This window comes from Oncorhynchus masou, chromosome 27, assembly GCF_036934945.1.
Source record: "Oncorhynchus masou masou isolate Uvic2021 chromosome 27, UVic_Omas_1.1, whole genome shotgun sequence".
NCBI lineage: Eukaryota > Metazoa > Chordata > Actinopteri > Salmoniformes > Salmonidae > Oncorhynchus > Oncorhynchus masou.
This window is the reverse complement of record NC_088238.1, coordinates 20493969-20514200: the sequence shown is the minus strand read 5'-3', so window position 1 is coordinate 20514200 and position 20232 is coordinate 20493969. Positions and strand designations below refer to the sequence as shown.

General features: G+C 41.4%; 1 protein-coding gene across 1 annotated transcript in view; it reads right to left on the bottom strand.

Moving 5' to 3' along the window:
- LOC135515754 (anoctamin-4-like) overlaps nucleotides 1-18099 on the bottom strand; it is a 51447-nt gene extending 33348 nt beyond the window's left edge. The window contains exons 1-3 of the mRNA XM_064939462.1: nucleotides 17743-18099; nucleotides 16283-16363; nucleotides 6236-6472 (exon numbers count right to left, since the gene is read on the bottom strand). Coding sequence (XP_064795534.1) covers nucleotides 6236-6472; nucleotides 16283-16363; nucleotides 17743-17983 — 559 coding nt within the window. The 5' untranslated portion in view covers nucleotides 17984-18099. The remainder of the gene's footprint in view (nucleotides 1-6235; nucleotides 6473-16282; nucleotides 16364-17742) is intronic.
- Nucleotides 18100-20232: the final 2133 nt, after the last annotated feature.

The window sequence follows — 20232 nt, the reverse complement described above, 5'->3', positions numbered from 1 at the left end:
AGCACACACAACATTTTATAATTGAATTGTGTAAGTTGACATGTCAAATTAAAAGCTTATTTAATGAGTCAAATAGTGTTATATGACATGTATATTTTTGACACGCAAATACCCAAACGGCGTTCAATGTGCTTCACCCTAATAATTTTGTCTATTTTCACCTCTTAATTTTGTCTACTGTTCTAACTTGGTGGTGCACATGTAGCCTATAACCTGTTTTAGAGAAATGTAATAATTGAATATTGTAAGAGCTTTCATTGTCTGTTTATGTGCCCCCTTTATTTTTCCTATGGTTCTGAATTGTTGTACAGGGAGTACACTAAGAACGGCCCATGTTCTGAATTCTGTCGCTGTACATTTCAAAAGTGCTGAACAAATAGTTATTGACTACGTCAGTCGTTGCTCGCTCAATAATCAAAATTACGGATTGCATCTTATCTGCTTGTCGTCCTCTTATGCCATAGTTTGTACATCTCAATTGTCAGTAGAAACCACATTTTTTTAAGCAAGTCAGCCATATCAGCTATGTTTTTTTAAAGGCAGTAAATGAGGCTGAATTAACTTTCTTCGCTGCCAGACAAGGCTCCGCTGAAAGCCAAGTGTAGCAGTAGTAAGGTGTTGGGACTCTGCGGTTGGGACAGCTTTATGTATGACAGCTTTATTGGGGCGGCAGGTAGCCTTGTGGTTAGAGAGTTGGGCCAGTAACCGAAAGGTTCCTAGTTAGAATTGCCGAGCTGACAAGGTAAAAATCTGTCATTCTGCTCCTGAACAAGGCAGTTAACCTACTGTTCCTAGGCCATCATTGTAAATAAGAATTTGTTCTTAACTGACTTGCCTAGTTAAATAAAGGTTAAATACAAAATACATGTAGGCCCTACCAGTTTGTGGTCACTGTTATAGTGCAATAAATGTATTGTTTAGTGTTGTGTTGTGGCTTTGCTGGCATGCATCCCACATTTTATTTTGTTTGCCCCACCGAGATTTACATGCTAAAATCACCACTGTTTAGCTAACATTATTTAGCCTGGCTCACCATTCACAGCAAATCAAATCAAATTGTTTTGGTCAATTACACATAGTTGGCAGATGTTATTGTGGGTGTAGCGAAATGCTTGTGTTCCTAGCTCCAATTGTGCAGTAATATCTAACAATTCAGAAAAGTAGTGTTTCCTACAAAATAATCATTCTGTCAAGAGTCAAATTGCTTTTCCCTCATTCACATAAATGTTACCTCTTACATGATGAAAAAGAGATTGGCTAGTATTGATTCAGAATATTTATTTCACATTTCATGGTATTTATGACCACACAAATCTAGTGAGCTGAGCTCATAGTGGTCCTATAATTCATGTGATTCTGTATGTAATTCTATGGCTTAAACAGTCGGCACTCATTTAATCTGTATCATTATAAGACTCTCTGTCACACCTGCATTAGAGTAATTCCATATGAAACCAGGACAAAATGTTATAAATATGCCAACTTTTTTTTTTCTTCTCAATTATACTATTAGATACAAATGTCAAATATGTCAACAATACCTCCCCCAAAGAAAATTGATATGAATAAAATAGTGAAAATCCCCAAAAATCATGGTATTTATTTGTCCTGGTTTCATATGGAATCTCCATTAATTTGTAACATAAGCTATTGGCGAGGTCACCTCAGCCTTGGCAGCAGAGGAAAACAGAGAGATATTTTGGGATGGACGCCCACTTTTGGATCTGAATGTCTGGAAATGGTGAACTCGTCAAAAACTAGACCACCGACACAATACATTCATCATGGAATCTACAAGCAATCTAAAACTGTTGAACAGGACAGACAACAGCAAATGTTGCATGATACCCAGTCTGACACACCGATTAACCAACAATCTAGGCTACATGAGAATACTTAAAAATCAGAAGTAGGGTTCAAATAAATAGTCGAAGCTAGTTTCGGTTGGTTTTCAAATAGCTATTTAGCGGACTTCTCCACGTATCAAGGAAACAAGCCCAAGGCTTCCAGGCTCCCACTGATACAACGATGGTGAGTTACATTGCCTTACATTCTTGGGTACAATAACACTTTTGTTGAATATTAAGATGTTTTGCTACAAAGTGCATGAACTTCTAGTTATGCTGCGAAAATGACTTTTGAATTAAATGAAAAAATACTACAGTATAACAGTATTGCTAGTTGATTTGTAACCCTGAATCATAAGCCACTGATGGATTGTCAGTAGAGAAATCTTTCTTGCATAAAATTATTCCCCAATGAAATCGCTAGCGCCTCCTCAGTTCATATGACATAACCTTGCCTTAGCATGACAGCTCACAGTAGGCTAGCTGGTTGGGTAAGTGAGCGGAAAATAGAAAAGGGGGGGGGGGGGGTGGTTGGTTGTCATGGGGACCAGGAAGACAGAGGAGGGTTCTGTACCACTACACCAGCAGTCAGGGGACAACAGACCTCCAGGCTCCATCAGGCCCCGGGGCAACACAATGGCCGTTTCACACCTGCCAGATGGGAAACAGAGCTTGGACACACGGCGTCTCCACTGATCCCTGACCCACTTCTCCTTCCCTGAACCATGCATAATGGAGGAGTGCTACACTTTGGACACACAGCTCATTTACAACCCCCGGAGTGAAACCGTGTGGGAGAGAGGGCGATACGGGAGAGAGAGAAGGGGGGAATGGGAGCCAAGGAGAGATGGGAGAAAGAAGGAGTGAGTCTGTGTGTGTATGCGTGTGTGAAGGTCAAATGCCTGTACGGTTCAGGAACACAATAGTGTGAAAAGAGAACAGAGATGATAGACAGTAAAAGAAGAGTACATTTGGGTCATAGCATATGAGTGAGGGACAGAGAAAGAAATAGATCGAAACAGAGAGGGGGGGGTGAGCGAGAGCGACAGAGAGAGAGAGATCACTGCAGCAAAACCACTACAGAGGGAAAAAACAACAACACTGCTGTGGGTCTAAAACAAGTTGCCTGCAGCACTCACCATGCAGGGCAGAGAGGGAGAGAGCTTCAACCCCTCAGAGGGCAACAGGAGAGGACGACACAGCCCGGGGCCGACCCAGCGGAGGTTCCGCAAGCGCTACAGTAGCTACAACTAGCTAAACTTGGCTCCCGTACTAAAGACCCCGCAGGGGGAAAAGGAAAAGGACCTTCTGCAGAGGCAATTAGCTGCATTCCCCATATTTACCTCCACTCCCGAGCACCGCAGCGCTCTGCTCTAGCTTCTGAGCTCCCTCACACACACAACACACACACACACACCACTCTGCTCATCCCCAAAACATCCCTCAGATTATATAAACCTCTGTCCAGCCGGCACGAGGCAAAGCTCAGGAAGAAACAGATGCAGACCAGCTTAGATCCTCTCTCAGGGAAAAATACAAGCAGAATGTCTATGCAGAGAGAGGGAGAGAGTGAGGGGGAGAGCAAGAGAGCTGCAAGACAATCAGTATTCTTAATCAGTTATCCCCGTCAGCCAATCCTTGGGACAGGAGCTTTGAGGGTAGCCAATCGGAGCAGGGCTGGCTCTATCAGTGTGGTTGTTGACCAAAGGAATGACAGTTGCTGCTGCTCTGGGTGTCAATGTGTTTTTTTAAAGCCAGCACCTCAGACACATGCACATAAACACATTGATGCACACACACCATTTTTGTATAGAGTGTGTATATTTTAAAAGGAGGAATCCCTTAGAAAATTCTACCATTAGTTACCCTACTTGCATGCAACACTCAGAGTGAGTGTCACGCTACTGAAATTAAACAAACCTTACATATATAATAGCTGGCTGCTTTCCAAAAGTGTGTTTTCAAGTCTGTTGTACGCTTTACCATGTTAGTAACACTATTTTAACAATTTGCTTTCAGGCAGGATTCAACTGGAACACAGTCTGCGAACCAGTGGTGTAAAGTACTTAATTAAAAATACTTTAAAGTTCTGGGATCTGCCCCTTTTTTTCAATTTTCGCTTAAATGACACACCCAAATCTAACTGCCTGTAGCTCAGGCCCTGAAGCAAGGATATGCATATTCTTGGTACCCTTTGAAAGGAAACACGTTGAAGTTTGTGAAATTTTTAAAGGAATGTAGGAGAATATAACAATACATCTGGTAAAAGATAATACAAAGAAGAAGAAAAAAAACGTTATTTTGTATTTTTTTGTACCATCATCTTTGAAATGCAAGAGAAAGGTCATAATGTATTATTCCAGCCCAGGTGCTATTTAGATTTTGGCCACTAGATGGCAGCAGTGTATGTGCAACGGTTTAGACTGATCCAATGAACCATTTCATAATTTGTTTATTAATAACTTTTCATGTTCAAAATTGTGCACTCTCAAACAATAGCATGGTGTTCTTTCACTGTAATAGCTACTGTAAATTGGACAGTGCAGTTAGACTAACAATAATTTAAGCTTTCTGCTAATATCAGATATGTCTATTTCCTGGGAAATGTTCTTGTTACTTACAACCTCATGCTATTCGCATTAGCCTCAACCGTCCCGTGGAAGGGACACCGATCTCCAAAGGAGTTAAGACTTTTTTGGGGGTATCTGTATTTTTTTTTTTTTAGGTCAACTTTTACTTCACTTTCCTAAATAAAATAAAATAACTTTTTATTCCATACATTTTCCCTGACACCCAAAAGTACTTGTTACATTTTGAATGCATAGCAGGACAGGAAAATGGTCAAATTCACGCACTTATCAAGAGAACACGTGGTCCTCCCTACTGCCTCTGATCTGGCAGACTCAATAAACACAAAATGCATCATTTGTAAATAATGTCTGAGTGTTGGAGTGTGCCACTGGCTATCCATACATTTTTAAAACAATAAAAGGGTGCCAATAATATAAGGAATTTGAAGAGATTTATATGTTTACTTTTGATACTTGAGCATATTTTAGCAAAAACATTTACTTGTGATACTTAAGTACTGTATATTTAGAACCAAATACTTTGACTTTTAATCAAGTAGTATTTTACTGGGTGACTAACTTTTACTTGAGTAACTTCCTGTTAAAAGGTATCTGTACTTTTATTTAAGTATCACAACTGGGTACTTTTTCCACCACGGGTACTAACCAGAAATAGACTGTGTGTATGCTTGTGTAACAACCATATTTGTTTCATGCACTGAATTTTTACACCCACCATCTCAGATTGTTTGGAAATTCTTTCTGTTGTTAGAAACAAAAGATTATCATTCCTGCTACATTATTTTGTTGAGATATTAAGCTAATTTATTGCACCCAAATTTGCCATTTTAAATGTATAGGATTCATATAATATTCAATAAATATAGTGCCTAACTGTAACGGTTTTCTGTAGGCGAAGGAGAGTCGGACCAAAATGCAGCGTGTAGATTGCGATCCATGTTTAATGAAAACGTAAAACACGAATCAATACAAATACTACAAAACAAAAAGAACGTAACGAAAACCGAAACAGCCTATAGTAGTGTAAACTAACATAGAGACAGGAACAAGGAACACTAAGGACAATCACCCACGAAACACACAAAGAATATGGCTGCCTAAATATGGTTCCCAATCAGAGACAACGATAATCACCTGACTCTGATTGAGAACCGCCTCAGGCAGCCATAGACTAACGCTAGACATCCCACAAAACCCCAAGACAAAAACACACCACAATAACCCATGTCACACCCTGGCCTGACCGAATAAATGAAGAATAAACATAATATATTTCGACCAGGGCGTGACACTAACATCCAATTTGGACCCAAACTATGAGTTAGACATGAGGAATCCAGAGAAATTGTCAAAAGCCACTCACAGACCACCAACGCCCCACGGTAATTTATTTATTGAGTATTATATGAATCCTATAAATAAAAAATTGGCAATGTGGATGCAATTAATTAGTTTAATTTCTCAGAGATCAAATTATATTTCAACAAATTATATTTCAACAAAATAATGCTGCAGGACATTTTATCTGTTTCTAACTACAGAAATCATTTCAGAACAATCTGAGATAGTGGGCGTCATGACTTGGTGAAATGATATGGAACGATCCAGGTGTGTTCATACTATAATGTGATTCCAGGATACTCTCTTCTGTGCAACTCAGAACCAATTTACCCCGAACGCCAAAGGTTCTGAGCTTAGGCAGGATAAAGCCGTTTCTAGGCCAGATTTTTAGTGACCAAACCACAGAGCTGAGATTAGAATGAAGTCAGGGTTCAAAGTTGAAAGGTGAAACCTTACTTGTGCTGCTGTCGCTGATGGTCTCCTGGCTGGCGCTGCAGTGGGATGATATAGGGTTGATTGACAGGGAGGCAGGACAGGACACTGGCTCTTGGTACTCAGGGAGATGCGAGGCTGTGGCAGCAGAGGCCTCGGAGCGAACCCCATCAGGACTGTCACACAGGGGGTGACCTCTGGGAGGGAATGGACTCTTCCAATGAGAGATGCCAATGGCCACTTGGCCCCCGAGATCAAACCCTGTAGGGAATATTAATATCTCAGAAAGAGTTTCTCAAAACATGGACTCCCTTCCTATAACACATAACCCTGGAAAGCATGTGAATGTGAACACTTGTCCTTGCAACTTGCATACTTAGTCTATTTCTCTTACAGCAATGTCATGGTTCTTTGAAAATCCTTGATATTGAATAGATCCCAGAAAGTCAGACATTGCAGAAAAATCCCATTGCTTGAAAAGGGAAATTAGTGATATTATTCAAATAAGTTCCTGTTTCATAATGAAACTAAGGTTGTTGCTCTCTGGAGGATGGAGTTTCCACTTACGATTACATATCCCATATCTCAGAAATTCAGGGTTCCGCTTCCCTAGTTGAACCAATTAAGCAAAATGCTGACGACATATTTTGCTCTCCCAGTTCAAAATAAAAAATGTGGGTGCTATGTCCATAACAATGCTGCTCTCTAGTGGTTGATGTTGCTCCATGACTGTCCTTTCCCCTGTCTGATGAGTCCATCTTCGTTTCTCGTTTGTCAGTGGTCTACTTACACATACATCTTGGGAAGTATCATAACTAAGCATGAGGATGCTACTTATGACAAAAAGTATGTTTTGACAGTTGACAACTAAATCTTTATTAAAAAGGTATGTTGTGAAACATTTCCAACTGCAAGCACCTTTGTGGAAGTCTGTCAATTCTGTAAAATCTGTAGAATTAAATAAGAAAAATATGGTAACATTGATAGCATGCGGCATAGTGTACATTTAACTTGAATTGATTTAACAGAGTTTACTTTATGCATTTGACTTTCCTTTTGAAGCATACCACATGAAGGTTGCCAACATAACCAACAATCCTAAAGACATTGCATGAACGCAAATATCTCTGTCCACGCTCAACGGGCATCATACCAAAGAGCAAAGAGAGACTTCTTTAGCTTTTCTGGAAACACAACCCCAGCGCATTATAAGATACACTTCAAATGCGTGGATGTGGCTATTTCAGCCACAACCGTTGCTGGCAATCTCCATAGACAAACATTGACAGTAGAATGGCCCATACTGAAGAGCTAAAGTATCCTTCTTATTAATGCTGTGTAAAGCATCAGTAGACAGTAATACATAATTTATTGCATTTTTTATTAGGCTATATATTACACTGAAGCAAGCTGTAAAATGGAGTTAAGAATGTAGGAAAAAATGTATCGCCTCTTCGGGTGGCAACTTTATTACTACTCTTTATTCATGAACATAAATCTTTATTCCTATAATTGCAAATGTAGTGGATCCCTGGGAAATCTCAACCTCCATTGCAACTGTATGCTACTTGAAATGCTATAGCATACAAGGTAATCCACACCTGTGTGTGCTTCAGGGTGCCCTCTAAAACCATCCATGCAATGAGCTGTTTGAACGATACAGTGTGTTCTAAGCAACATCTCTGTCGCAGTCATCATAAAAAAATTGCCCTGCCTAGCTCTCTGAGGAACGTCAGGCCCAGATCACCACCGCCAGCACTTCCTGCCTCTTAGAGGGACCAAGGTACACTACTATGCAGGTGCCTAGAATTGGGCTAGATTTGTATTATTTTGTATTTATTAAGGATCCCCATTAGGCAGCAGCTACTCTTTCTGGGGTCCAGCAACATTAAATCAAATCAAATTTTATTGGTCACATACACATATTTAGCAGATGTTATTGCGGGTGTAGCGAAATGCTCGTGTTCCTAGCTCCAACAGTGCAGTAGTATCTAAAAATTCACAACAATACACAAATCTAAAAGTTACAAAATGTGTTGCATTAAGGCAACATATTACATGACATTACATTTCATAACACTTTTCACGACACATTAAGTATGTTCCCTCAGGCAACTACTCTACTACAACATATCTATAATATAAAATCCATGTGTACTTGTGTGTAGAGGGGGTGTATTATCATGTGTAGGCGTGTGTGTGTGTCTCTTCACAGTCCCTGCTGTTCCATAAGGTGTATTATTATCTGTTTTTTAAATCATCAGTTACAGTGCATTCAGAAAGCATTCAGAAAGCATTCAGACCCCTTCCCTTTTTATACACTTTTTTATACGTTACAGCCTTATTCTAAAATTGAGTAAATTAAATGTTTTCCTCATCAATCTACACATTGTAGCCCATAATGACAAAGCGAAAACTGTTTGACATTTTAGCAAATGTATTAGAAATAAAAACAGGGGTCTCCCAAGTGGCACGGAGGTCTAAGACATTGTATCGCAGTGCTGGAAGTGTCACTACAGATCTGGGTTTGATTAGGAGCTGTGTCGCAGCCGTCCGTGACCAGGAGTCCCATGAGGAGGCGCACAATTGGTTCAGCGTCGTCCGGGTCGGCCGGCTAGGATGCCCGTGTCCCATCGCACTCTAGCGGCTCCTCATGGCGGCCAGGCGTGCTGACTTTGGTCGCCAGCTGTACAGTGTTTCCTCTGACACATTGGTGCGGCTGGCTTCCAGGTTAAGCGAGCAGTGTGTCAAGAAGCAGTGCGGCTCGGGCAGGGTGGTGCTTCGGAGGACGCATGGCTCTTGACCTTCGCCTCTCCCGAATCCGTACGGGAGATGCAGTGATGGGACAAAACTGTAACTATCAATTGGATATCACGAAATTGGGGAGGAAAAGGGGTAAAAAGTACAAACAATTAAAATATATACATATTACTAAAATAAATAAATAAATAAATACTCAGACCCTTTGCTATGAGACTCAAAATTGAGCTCAGGTGCATCATGTTTCCATTGATCATCCTTGAGATGTTCCTACAACTTGGAGTCCACCTGTGGTCAATTCAATTGATTGGACATAATTTGAAAAGGCACACACCTGTCTATATACAGTTGAAGTCAGAAGTTGACATACACCTTAGCCAAATACATTTAAACTCAGTTTTTCACAATTCCTGACATTTAATCCAAGTAAAAATTCCCTGTCTTAGGTCCACTTTATTTTAAGAATGTGAAATGTCAGAATAATAGTAGAGAGAATTATTTATTTCTGCTTTTATTTCTTTCATTACATTCCCAGTGGGTCAAATGTTTACATACACTCAATTAGTATTTGGTAGAATTGCCTTTAAATTGTTTAACTTGGGTCAAACATTTGGGGTAGCCTTCCACAAGCTTCCCACAATAAGTTGGTTGAATTTTGGCCCATTCCTCCTGACAGAGCTGGTGGAACTGAGTCAGGTTTGTAGGCCTCCTTGCTCGCACACGCTTTTTCAGTTCTGCCCACATATGTTCCATTGGATTGAGGTCAGGCTTTGTGATGGCCACTCCAATACCTTGACTTGTCCTTAAGCCATTTTGCCACAACTTTGGAAGTATGCTTGGGGTCATTGTCCATTTGGAAGACCCATTTTCGAGATGTTGCTTCAATATATCCACATACTTTTCCAACCTCATGATACCATCTATTTTGTGAAGTGCACCAGTCCCTCCTGCAGCAAAGCACCCAAACAACATGACGCTGCCACCCCCGTGCTTCACGGTTGGGATGGTGTTCTTGCAAGCCTCCCCCTTTTCCCCCAAATATAACGATGGTCGTTATGGCCAAACAGGTCTATTTTTGTTTCATCAGACCAGAGGACATTTTTCCAAAATGTACGATCTTTGTCCCCATGTGCAGTTGCAAACCGTAGTCTGGCATTTTTTATGGAGGTTTTGGAGCAGTGGCTTCTTCCTTGCTGAGCGGCCTTTCAGGGTATTTATTTATTTTACTTATTTCACCTTTATTTAACCAGGTAGGCAAGTTGAGAACAAGTTCTTATTTACAATTGCGACCTGGCCAAGATAAAGCAAAGCAGTTCGACACATACAACGACACAGAGTTACACATGGAGTAAAACAAACATACAGTCAATAATACAGTAGAAACAAGTCCATATACGATATGAGCAAATGAGGTGAGATAAGGGAGGTGAAGGCAAAAAAAGGCCATGGTGGCAAAGTAAATACAATATAGCAAGTAAAACACTGGAGTGGTAGATTTGCAATGGAAGAATGTGCAAAGTAGAAATAAAAATAATGGGGTGCAAAGGAGCAGAATAAATTAATTAATTAAATACAGTAGGGAAAGAGGTAGTTGTTTGGGCTAAAATATAGGTGGGCTATGTACAGGTGCAGTAATCTGTGAGCTGCTCTGACAGTTGGTGCTTAAAGCTAGTGAGGGAGATAAGTGTTTCCAGTTTCAGTGCTTTTTGTAGTTCATTCCAGTCATTGGCAGCAGAGAACTGGAAGGAGAGGCAGCCAAAGAAAGAATTGGTTTTGGGGGTGACTAGAGAGATATACCAGCTGGAGCGTGTGCTACAAGTGGGAGATGCTATGGTGACCAGCGAGCTGAGATAAGGGGGGACTTTACCTAGCAGGGTCTTGTAGATGACATGGAGCCAATGGGTTTGGCGACGAGTATGAAGCGAGGGCCAGCCAACGAGAGCGTACAGGTCGTAATGGTGGGTAGTATATGGGGCTTTGGTGACAAAACGACTGAGCGGCCTTTCAGGTTGTCGATATAGGACTTGTTTTTACTGTGGATATAGATACTTTTGTACCTGTTTCCTCCAGCATCTTCACAAGGTCCTTTGCTGTTGTTCTGGGATTGATTTGCACTTTTCACACCAAAGTATGTTAATCTCTAGGAAACAGGCGTCTCCTTCCTGAGCGGTATGACGGCTGCGTGGTGCCATGGTGTTTATACTTGCATACTATTGTTTGTACAGATGAACGTGGTACCTTCAGGCATTTGGAAATTACTCCCAAGGATGAACCAGACTTGTGAAGGTCTACAATTATTTTCTGAGGTCCTGGCTGATTTATTTAGATTTTCCCATGATGTCAAGCAGAGAGGCACTGAGTTTGAAGTTAGGCCTTGAAATACATCCCACAGGTACACCACCAATTGACTGAAATAATGTCAATTAGCCTATTAGAAGCTTAACCGACTTGCTAAAACAAAACAAAAACTATAGTTTTGGAAGTTAACATTGTCCGTAGAGCTCCCAGACAGGATTGTGTCGAGGCACAGATCTGAGGAAGGGTACCAAAACATTGAAGGTCCAAGAAAGTCCAATCATATAAATAAAATTGTACTTGTCACTTGCGCAGAATACAACAGGTGTAGACCTTACAGTGAAATGCTTACTTACAAACCCTTAAACAACAATGTAGTTTTAAGAAAATACCCCAAAAAGTAATAATTAAGAACAACAAATTATGAAAGAGCAGCAGTAAATACAATATTGGGGCTATATTCAAGGGGTACCGGTACAGAGTCAATGTGCGGGGGCACCGGTGTCGAGGTACATGTACGTAGAGTTATTAAAGTGACTACGCATAGATGAGAGTAGCAGCAGCATTCCAGTGGGGGGGCAATGCAAATAGTCTGGGTAACCATTTGATTAGTTGTTCAGGAATCTTATGGCTTGGGAGTAGAAGCTATTTAGGACTCTCTTGGACCTAGACTAGGTGCTCCGGTACCCCTTGCCGTGCGGTAGCAGAGAGAACAGTCTATGACTAGGGTGGCTGGAGTCTTTGACGATTTGTAGGGCCTTCCTCTGACACCGCCTGGTATAGAAGTCCTGGATGGCAGGAAGCTTGGCCCCAGAGATGTACTGGGCCGTACGCACTACCCTCTGTAGTGCCTTGCAGTCGGAGGCCGAGCAGTTGCCATACCAGGCAGTGATGCAACTGTCAGGATACTCTCGATGGTGCAGCTGTATAACTTTTTGAGGATCTGAGGACCCATGCCAAAACTTTTCAGTCTCCTGAGGGGGAATAGGTTTTGTCATGCCCTCTTCACCACTGTCTTGGTGTGCTTGGACCATGTTAGTTTATTGGTGATGTGGACGCCAAGGAACTTGAATCTGTCAACCTGCTCCACTACAGCCCCGTCGATGAGAATGGGGGCGTGCTCGGTCCTCCTTTTCCTGTAGTCCACAATCATCTCCTCTGTCTTGATCACGTTGAGGGAGAGGTTTTTGTCCTTGCACCACACGGTCAGGTCTCTGACCTCCTCCCTATAGGCTGTCTCACCGTTGTTGGTGATCAGGCCTACCACTGTTCTGTCATCAGCAAACTTAATTATGGTGTTGGAGTTGTGCCTGGCCATGCAGTCATGAGTGAACAGGGAGTACAGGAGGGGACTGAGCATGCACCCCTGAGGGGTCCCTGTGTTGATCAGCATGGCGGATGTGTTGTTACCTACCCTCACCACCTGGCGCGGCCCGTCAGGAAGTCCAGGATCCAGTTGCAGAGGGAGGTGTTTAGTCCCAGGGTCCTTATATTAGTGATGAGCTTGGAGGGCACTATGGTGTTGAATGCTGAACTGTAGTTAATGAACAGCATTCTCACATATGTGTTCCTTTTGTCCAGGTGTGAAAGGGCAGTGTGGAGTTCAACAGAGATTGCATCTTCTATGAATCTGTTGGTGCGGTATGCAAATTGGAGTGGGTCTAGGGTTTCTGGGATAAAGGCGTTGATGTGAGCATTGACCAGCCTTTCAAAGCATTTCATGGCTACAGACATGAGTGCTACGGGTCGGTGGTCATTTAGGCAGGTTACCTTAGTGTTTTTGGGCACATGGTCTATGGTGGTCCGCTTGAAACATGTTGGTGTTACAGACTCCGGGAGAGGTTTAAAATGTCAGTGAAGACACTTGCCAGTTGGTCAGCGCATTGCTCGGAGTATACGTCCTGTTAATCCGTCTGGCCCTGCAGCCTTGTGAATGTAAACCTGTTTAAAAGGTCTTACTCACATTGGCTGCGGAAAGTGTGATCACACAGTCGTCCCGAACAGCTGATGCTCTCATGCATATTTCAGTGTTACTTGCCTTGAAGCATGCATAGAAGTTATTTAGCTCGTCTGGTAGGCTCGTGTCATTGGCAAGCTCTCGGCTGTGCTTCCCTTTGTAGTCTGTAATAGTTTGCAGGTCCTGCTACATCCAACGAGCGTCCGAGCCGGTGTAGTACAATTCGATCTTAGACGTCCTCGATGCACTCATGTGGTGTACTCCTCAATGTCATTGAAAGAATCACGGAATATATTCCAGTCTGTGCTAGCAAAGCAGAACACAGTGTCCTCCATCATTCTTAAATGGAAGAAGTTAGGAACCACCAAGACTCTTCCTAGAGCTGGCCGCCAGCCAAACTGAGCAATCATGGAAGAAGGGCCTTGGTCTGGTAGGTGACCAAGAACCTGATGGTCACTCTGACAGAGCTTCAGAGTTTCTCTGTGGAGATGGGAGAACCTTCCAGAGAAGGACAACCATCTCTACAGCACTCCATCAATCAGGCCCTTATGGTAGAGAGGCCAGACGGAAGCCACTCCTCAGTAATAGTCACATAACAGCTCGCTTGGAGTTTGGCAAAACACACCTAAAGGACTCTCAGACCATGAAAAACAAGATTCTCTGGTCTGATGAAACCAAGATTGAACTCTTTGGCCTGACTGCCAAGTGACACGTCTGGAGTAAATCTGGCACCATTCCGACGGTGAAGCATGGTGGTAGCAGCATCATGCTGTGGGAAGGTTTTTCAGAGGCATGAAATGCTCCTCATCCAACCTGACAGAGCTTGACAGGATCTGCAGAGAAGAATGGGAGAAACTCCCCAAATACAGTTGTGCCAAGCTTGTAGCATCATACCCAAGACTCAATGATGTTATCGCTGACAAACGTGCTTCAACAAAGTTGAAACTGAAACTGATTAAAGGGTCTGAATACTTATGTAAATGTGATACCATTAAAAAACACTTTGTTTAAAAAAAAAGAAAAATGTCCCCCCAAAAAAAGAAAGTGTTTTTTGCTTTGTCATTATGGGGTATTTTGTGTAAATTGATAGGGGGAAAACAATTTAATCAATTTCAGAATAAGGCTGTAATTTAACAAAAATGTGGAAAAAGTCGAGGGGTCTGAATACTTTCCGAATGCGCTGTACCTGATGTGGAATAGAGTTCCATGTAGCCATGGCTCTACATAGTACTGTGCACCTCCCATAGTCTGTTCTTGACTTGGGTACTGTGAAGAGACCTCTGGTGGCATGTCTTTTGGGGTATGCATGGGTGTCTCAGCTGTGTGCTAGTAGTTTAAACAGACACCTCAGTGCATTCAACATGCCATGGATATTATTAATGTTAGGTCCCTGTGTACATTTAAGGGCCCTGTTCTGAGCCAATTGTCATTTTCCGAGGTCCCTCTTTGTGGCAACTGACCACACGACTGATCAGTAGTTCAGGTCGACCAAACTAGAGCCTGTAGGACCTGCCTTGTTGATAGTGTTGTTAAAAAGTCAGAGCAGCGCTTTAGTATGGACAGACTTCTCCCCATCTTAGCTACTGTTTCATCAACATGTTTTGACCATGACAGTTTACAATCCAGGTTTACTCCAAGCAGTTTAGTCACTTCAACTTGCTCAATTTCCACATTATTTATTACAAGATTTAGTTGAGGTTACGGTTTAGTGAATGATTTGTCCCAAATACAATGCTTTTAGTTTTTGAAATATTTAGGACTAACTTATTCCTTGTCACCCATTCTGAAACTAACTGCAGCTCTTTGTTAAGTGTTGCAGTGATTTCACTCGCTGTAGTAGCTAGCGTGTATAATACGGAGTCGGGGGTGTAAAGCCATAACACATATGTTTTTCCAGCAGCAGACTATGATCGATAACGTCAAACGCAGCACTGAAGTCTAACAAAACAGCTCCCACAATCTTTTTATTATCAATTTCTCTCAGCCAATCGTCAGTCATTTGTGCAAGTGCTTGTTGAACGTCCTACCCTATAAGCAGGCTGAAAGTCTTGTCAATTTCTTTACAGTAAAATAGAATTGTATCTGGATTCATCATGGGCTGTGATCAGCTGGCCTGGTCAATAAGTAAATTCAAACAATGGTGAGTGCAGCAATCAGTATGTTTGACCAGGCGAATATTCTGCATCAATAAATCAATTCAATACATTTGATTAGATGTAGCTCATCACTTTAGAACCCACTTTGCCTGTAATCCAGGAATTCTCCATGGTTATAATACGCTTTTTCATTTCCAATATTCAACAGCACTTACTAGAGTAAAGACTACAACAAACCAATAGGGTTGAATTAGGGGAGACTGATCGCCCATTAGCACTTTAGGGGACCCATAGTGATGCAGAGTACCATATCCTGGCCAAACAATGGGGAAAGATTTTAAAAATCACACTCATCCAGGGGGTATATTGACTCCTCTGAAAGCAGCTTATTGAGAAAGGCTATCGATTTGTCATTTTCTGAAGACTAGAGGTGGCTCAAGGTAAAGCATGTGTGCTACATTTAGAATGATCAATCTGTGGATGACTTGTGCCTGGTCAAAAACTCATCCATGCATCCATTAGATTGCTTGTTGGTTATTACTGGTTATTACTGCATTGTCGGAACTGGAAGCACAAGCATTTCGCTACACTCGCATTAACATCTGCTAACCATGTGTATGTGACAAATAAAATTTGATTTGATTTGATTAAACATTAGCTTTTTATCTAGGCTACTCTATATCAATTTCATTGTCAAGAACTCCACATACAGCACCTGAGGAATTGTTCATGTGCAGGTGTAAAAGATGCATGATATTGGATCTGGTCTACTTCTACCTGATAAAGGATAGACTCATTTTTTTAAAGTCTCATTTCTTGGCGTGGTCAGCGTTTTCACACAGGGTCTATTTTCCAAACATTTCTGAAAGTTTCAGTGTAACTTTTTCCCGCCAAACCAAATATGGCCTCCCCCTTGCGGTCTCTTTTGGATATAGAGTAAGACATTCTGTAAAGTACAATTACCAATGGTGATCTGACTGACGCAGCTGTAAAAGGTTCCCGTTCCAGTGGAGACGTTGTAACTGCCACTGCTTGGTTCACGGTCTGGAAAGACAACATCATCATTGGTTGCCCTTGATCAGAGCCACTCTCACATCACACTCAACCTTCAAGAACATGTTTATTTTCCCCAGATAACCTGGATTTATCCCATGCAAGGTCACACACAGTAGTCGATTCACTGCTTTGGAGTTTCTTGGAGGACATTTTTGTGTTTTAGAACAGAAGACAAAAACGCCCCCATTAGTTCGATTAGCTTTTATGGAGGAGCTAAATCTGGCCAGGGGCTGCTGAAACTTACTAAATAAATCACGTCTGTTTTTGGATGGACTTTTGTGTCTGGGTTGGGGAAAGTGCTGCAATATAATCAATACTGTACTCAGAGATACATGTTTCCTTTAATTCAGGAGGATGTTTGTTGTCGCCACTCTGAAAATGAACTGAAAACATTTGCGCCAAACTATCCAATATGTATTTAAAGTAAAGGCACACTAAATAGGTCCTAAATTGCAATACTGTCTCCACGTACACTACAAGACCTATGTTGAGTCAGACTGCTCAAAAGATGCAATGGATGCATTCATTAGCCAAAAAGGCATTAACATTTTGGAAACGTTACTAATTATATTGGGGCAGCAGGGTAGCCTAGTGGTTAGAGCATTGGACTAGCAGCTGAAAGGCTGCAAGTTCAAATCCCCGAGCTGACAAGCTACAAATCTGTCGTTCTGCTCCTGAATAGGCAGTTCACTGTTCCTAGGCCGTCATTGAAAATAACATTTTGTTCTTAACTGACTTGCCTAGTTAAATAAAGGTTAAAAATATATATATATTGAGGGGAAAGTGCCAACGTTTACAAACAACTACTTCAGATAACATGATGCAAAAGGTTTAAAAATACTCACATCTTGTATCATGTTGGAATACTAGTGTGCATACATGTCAATGACTCTCCATAATGGGTGAATGTGAGCAGTTTTGCTGGCTACGATTATGAGGGTCATCCAGTCAAATAAAAAATTAACCTTGAAAACTATGGCTGATGAGCTGAGAAATAACCAATTAAATCTGGGTCATCAAGGGAAATTAAAAAGTTCATGTTTAATAACTCTGAGTTGGCCTATAGAAAAACAAATCACATTTAGGCTTCATCAGGACTATACATGATTTATATTAAGCATCTATGTACTTGCTTATGGCTGCCCTTAAATTGTTAATTTAAAGTTAGTGTGGGATGTTAGTGTAAAATTGTAGCGCACTGTACATTTTGCTACATTGTATCACCAACCATGCACCAACACTTATCTACAGAATCAGATATACGAGCTCCTATGTAAAGGGGTTATTAATTTGTTTTCATTAATCTCGTGTCGCCTACTTTGAAAACATTACAGAAAAAAATATACAATGCTTTCTTTGGACTTTACCTGCTGTGGAACAGGAGGATAGCCGCGTGTCTGTCGCCAGTGCTGGGCTTCCAGGACACACCCGTCCCGTTTCATCCTGAGATTGCAGACAAACAATATTTGCATTGACGTCTCCGGTTTTACATCCCCGTTGCTGCTCGGTCCCTCCGCTGCATATCCCTGGTTGAATCCCCATACCCCTGTTGAGCTGACGAACCAACCGAACATCAGTCCCAGAACAGTCATGATCCACGAGCATCATCACCAGCAAGTTCAATTCCTGGGATATGTTAACCCGCCTACATGTCTCGAGCACAAGTGTAGCTAATATTTTAATGACTATAAATAAATACAGAACCTAGCCTACAACTACTCAGTATGTATAACGTATTTCTTTATGGGTAATTTGGCTTGCCATTCTGTTATCGGCCACCCTGGCTTCGTCCTTCCAGAAAGCTTGGAGAATAAGGTCGATGGATTTAGCCGTGGGCGAAGAGTTTGGGACAGGCGTGGTTTTCATGCACGTCATCCAGGTGGCACCCTGCCATACTCTCCTGGCTGATCATAGGCTGCAGATCAATAGATGGACGTGATCCTACATCTAGAGATTTGCAAAATACGCATAGTTATAAGTTAACCATGAGTGTAGCATATTGCTGTAGCCTAAGCCCATTAAATATATTTGAACCTTAGAGGCATTTTCTGATTTAAGCACACAACATTTTATTGAAAAGTGCCTACATTTGACTGACGTAAAACAACACATTCTGTAGCATATAGCACATTGTGTGTCCCCAGGTTCGTTACATTATAGAAAAATATGGCGGCATGAAGTAGCCTATTTAATTTCACTAGTTCTAATGCCAGGGTTTGAGTTTTCAACCGAATGTAGTGATAGGGTAACCCGTGATACAACTCTGAGGGTGTCTCAGGTGTAGTTGGCATATGCACAAAAAATAGGACAAATAATTATAAGCACCCACCAAATTATTATTGTTGTAGATCTGTGGCTACATGCAATTACAGACTCTCTCAAAGAGGGGATTATACTGCACAAAATGTCTACATAAAAATGTATTAATGAATCAGCAGTCAAATATAAGTAGATTAATGCATCACACATCAACTCTAAATTGTGGATGGTTTGCATGGTACAGTGAGTACAGATGGCTTTTATCATTAACACAGCTAGGTGCAGAGCTGGTCCACAGCATCTTTCAGCACTGTCAGATTGTGCTATAACCTTGAGTCTCAATATTTTAGTCAGGATTTCACACTGGAAGGAGCTCTTTATTATGCAACTGTTCCAAAACACTTATGCAATCAAATTCCACCCAATTTTTTTATTTTACCTTTATTTAACCAGGCAAGTCAGTTAAGAACAAATTCTTATTTTCAATGACGGCCTGGGAACAGTGGGTTAACTGCCTGTTCAGGGGCAGAACAACAGATTTGTAACTTGTCAGCTCGGGGGTTTGAACTCGCTCTAACCACTAGGCTACCCTGCCGCCCCAATGACAATGAGGAATACCAGTGTTTATCGACCTGTGGAGTGGTGTGATGGACATGGTATAATCCTGGATCACCAGGAACTGATCTTTGGTGTACAACAGGATATCTAAAACACACCTGTCTTGATCAAATCAAATCAAATTGTATTGGTCATATACACGTGTTTAGCAGATGTTATTGCGGGTGTAGCGAAATGCTTGTAAGTTTGATATGATCCACAACCACTACATTAAAATCATGGGGCCATATCCTAAAATGTCCATGTGAATTTAATTTGCAGTAAGAGGTTCATCAGCAAATCTACTTATGGCATGTAGGCTAAGGTCAAGGTCTTTTGGGTCAAGAAGACAAATATGTTTTTGCTCCACCATTCAGTTTCATGTAGTACAGAATGACAGTTTGATATGATATAGCAGCTTCTGCCACCCTGTACAGCTTAAAAACACGATGTTGACTCCTTCAAGTTTGTTAAAAAAAATTGTTGGTCACTTGCACTGAAAGAGTCCTTTAAAAACTAGGATAAAACCTTTCGGTTCAGCGGATGAAAAGTATGTGCGATATACATTATATGCTTGCTCAGATGCTGTGAAGTGGAATCTCAGCTAAATCGATGTCTAAAACAAACATGGAGGTATCTAAAATACATTTTCAGCATGGGCATAACATTTTTTTTATAGGACACAGTTTGCATTGCAACATCTTAAAACAGGAAAATACTGGAAAAATGTGGAGCATGTTTCATAATTTTTTGTGTGCGTGTTTGTCAACTTTGGGTGGAAAAGCTCCTCAGCAAAGCACAGCACTGTGGAGGAAGGCCCTCTGGCTCAGGGGAAATAGCCCAGATCCGTCAGGTCATTAATCAAAGGCCGATATCCTCAATGCCGTGTTCTACATTCACAAACATAAGATGAAGGACCTGGGGACTTGAAATTAGGGTTTCGCCTTTGCAGGGAACTTCTGCAAGTATCCCTCGCTTTACCTTCACATCTTTCAATGTAA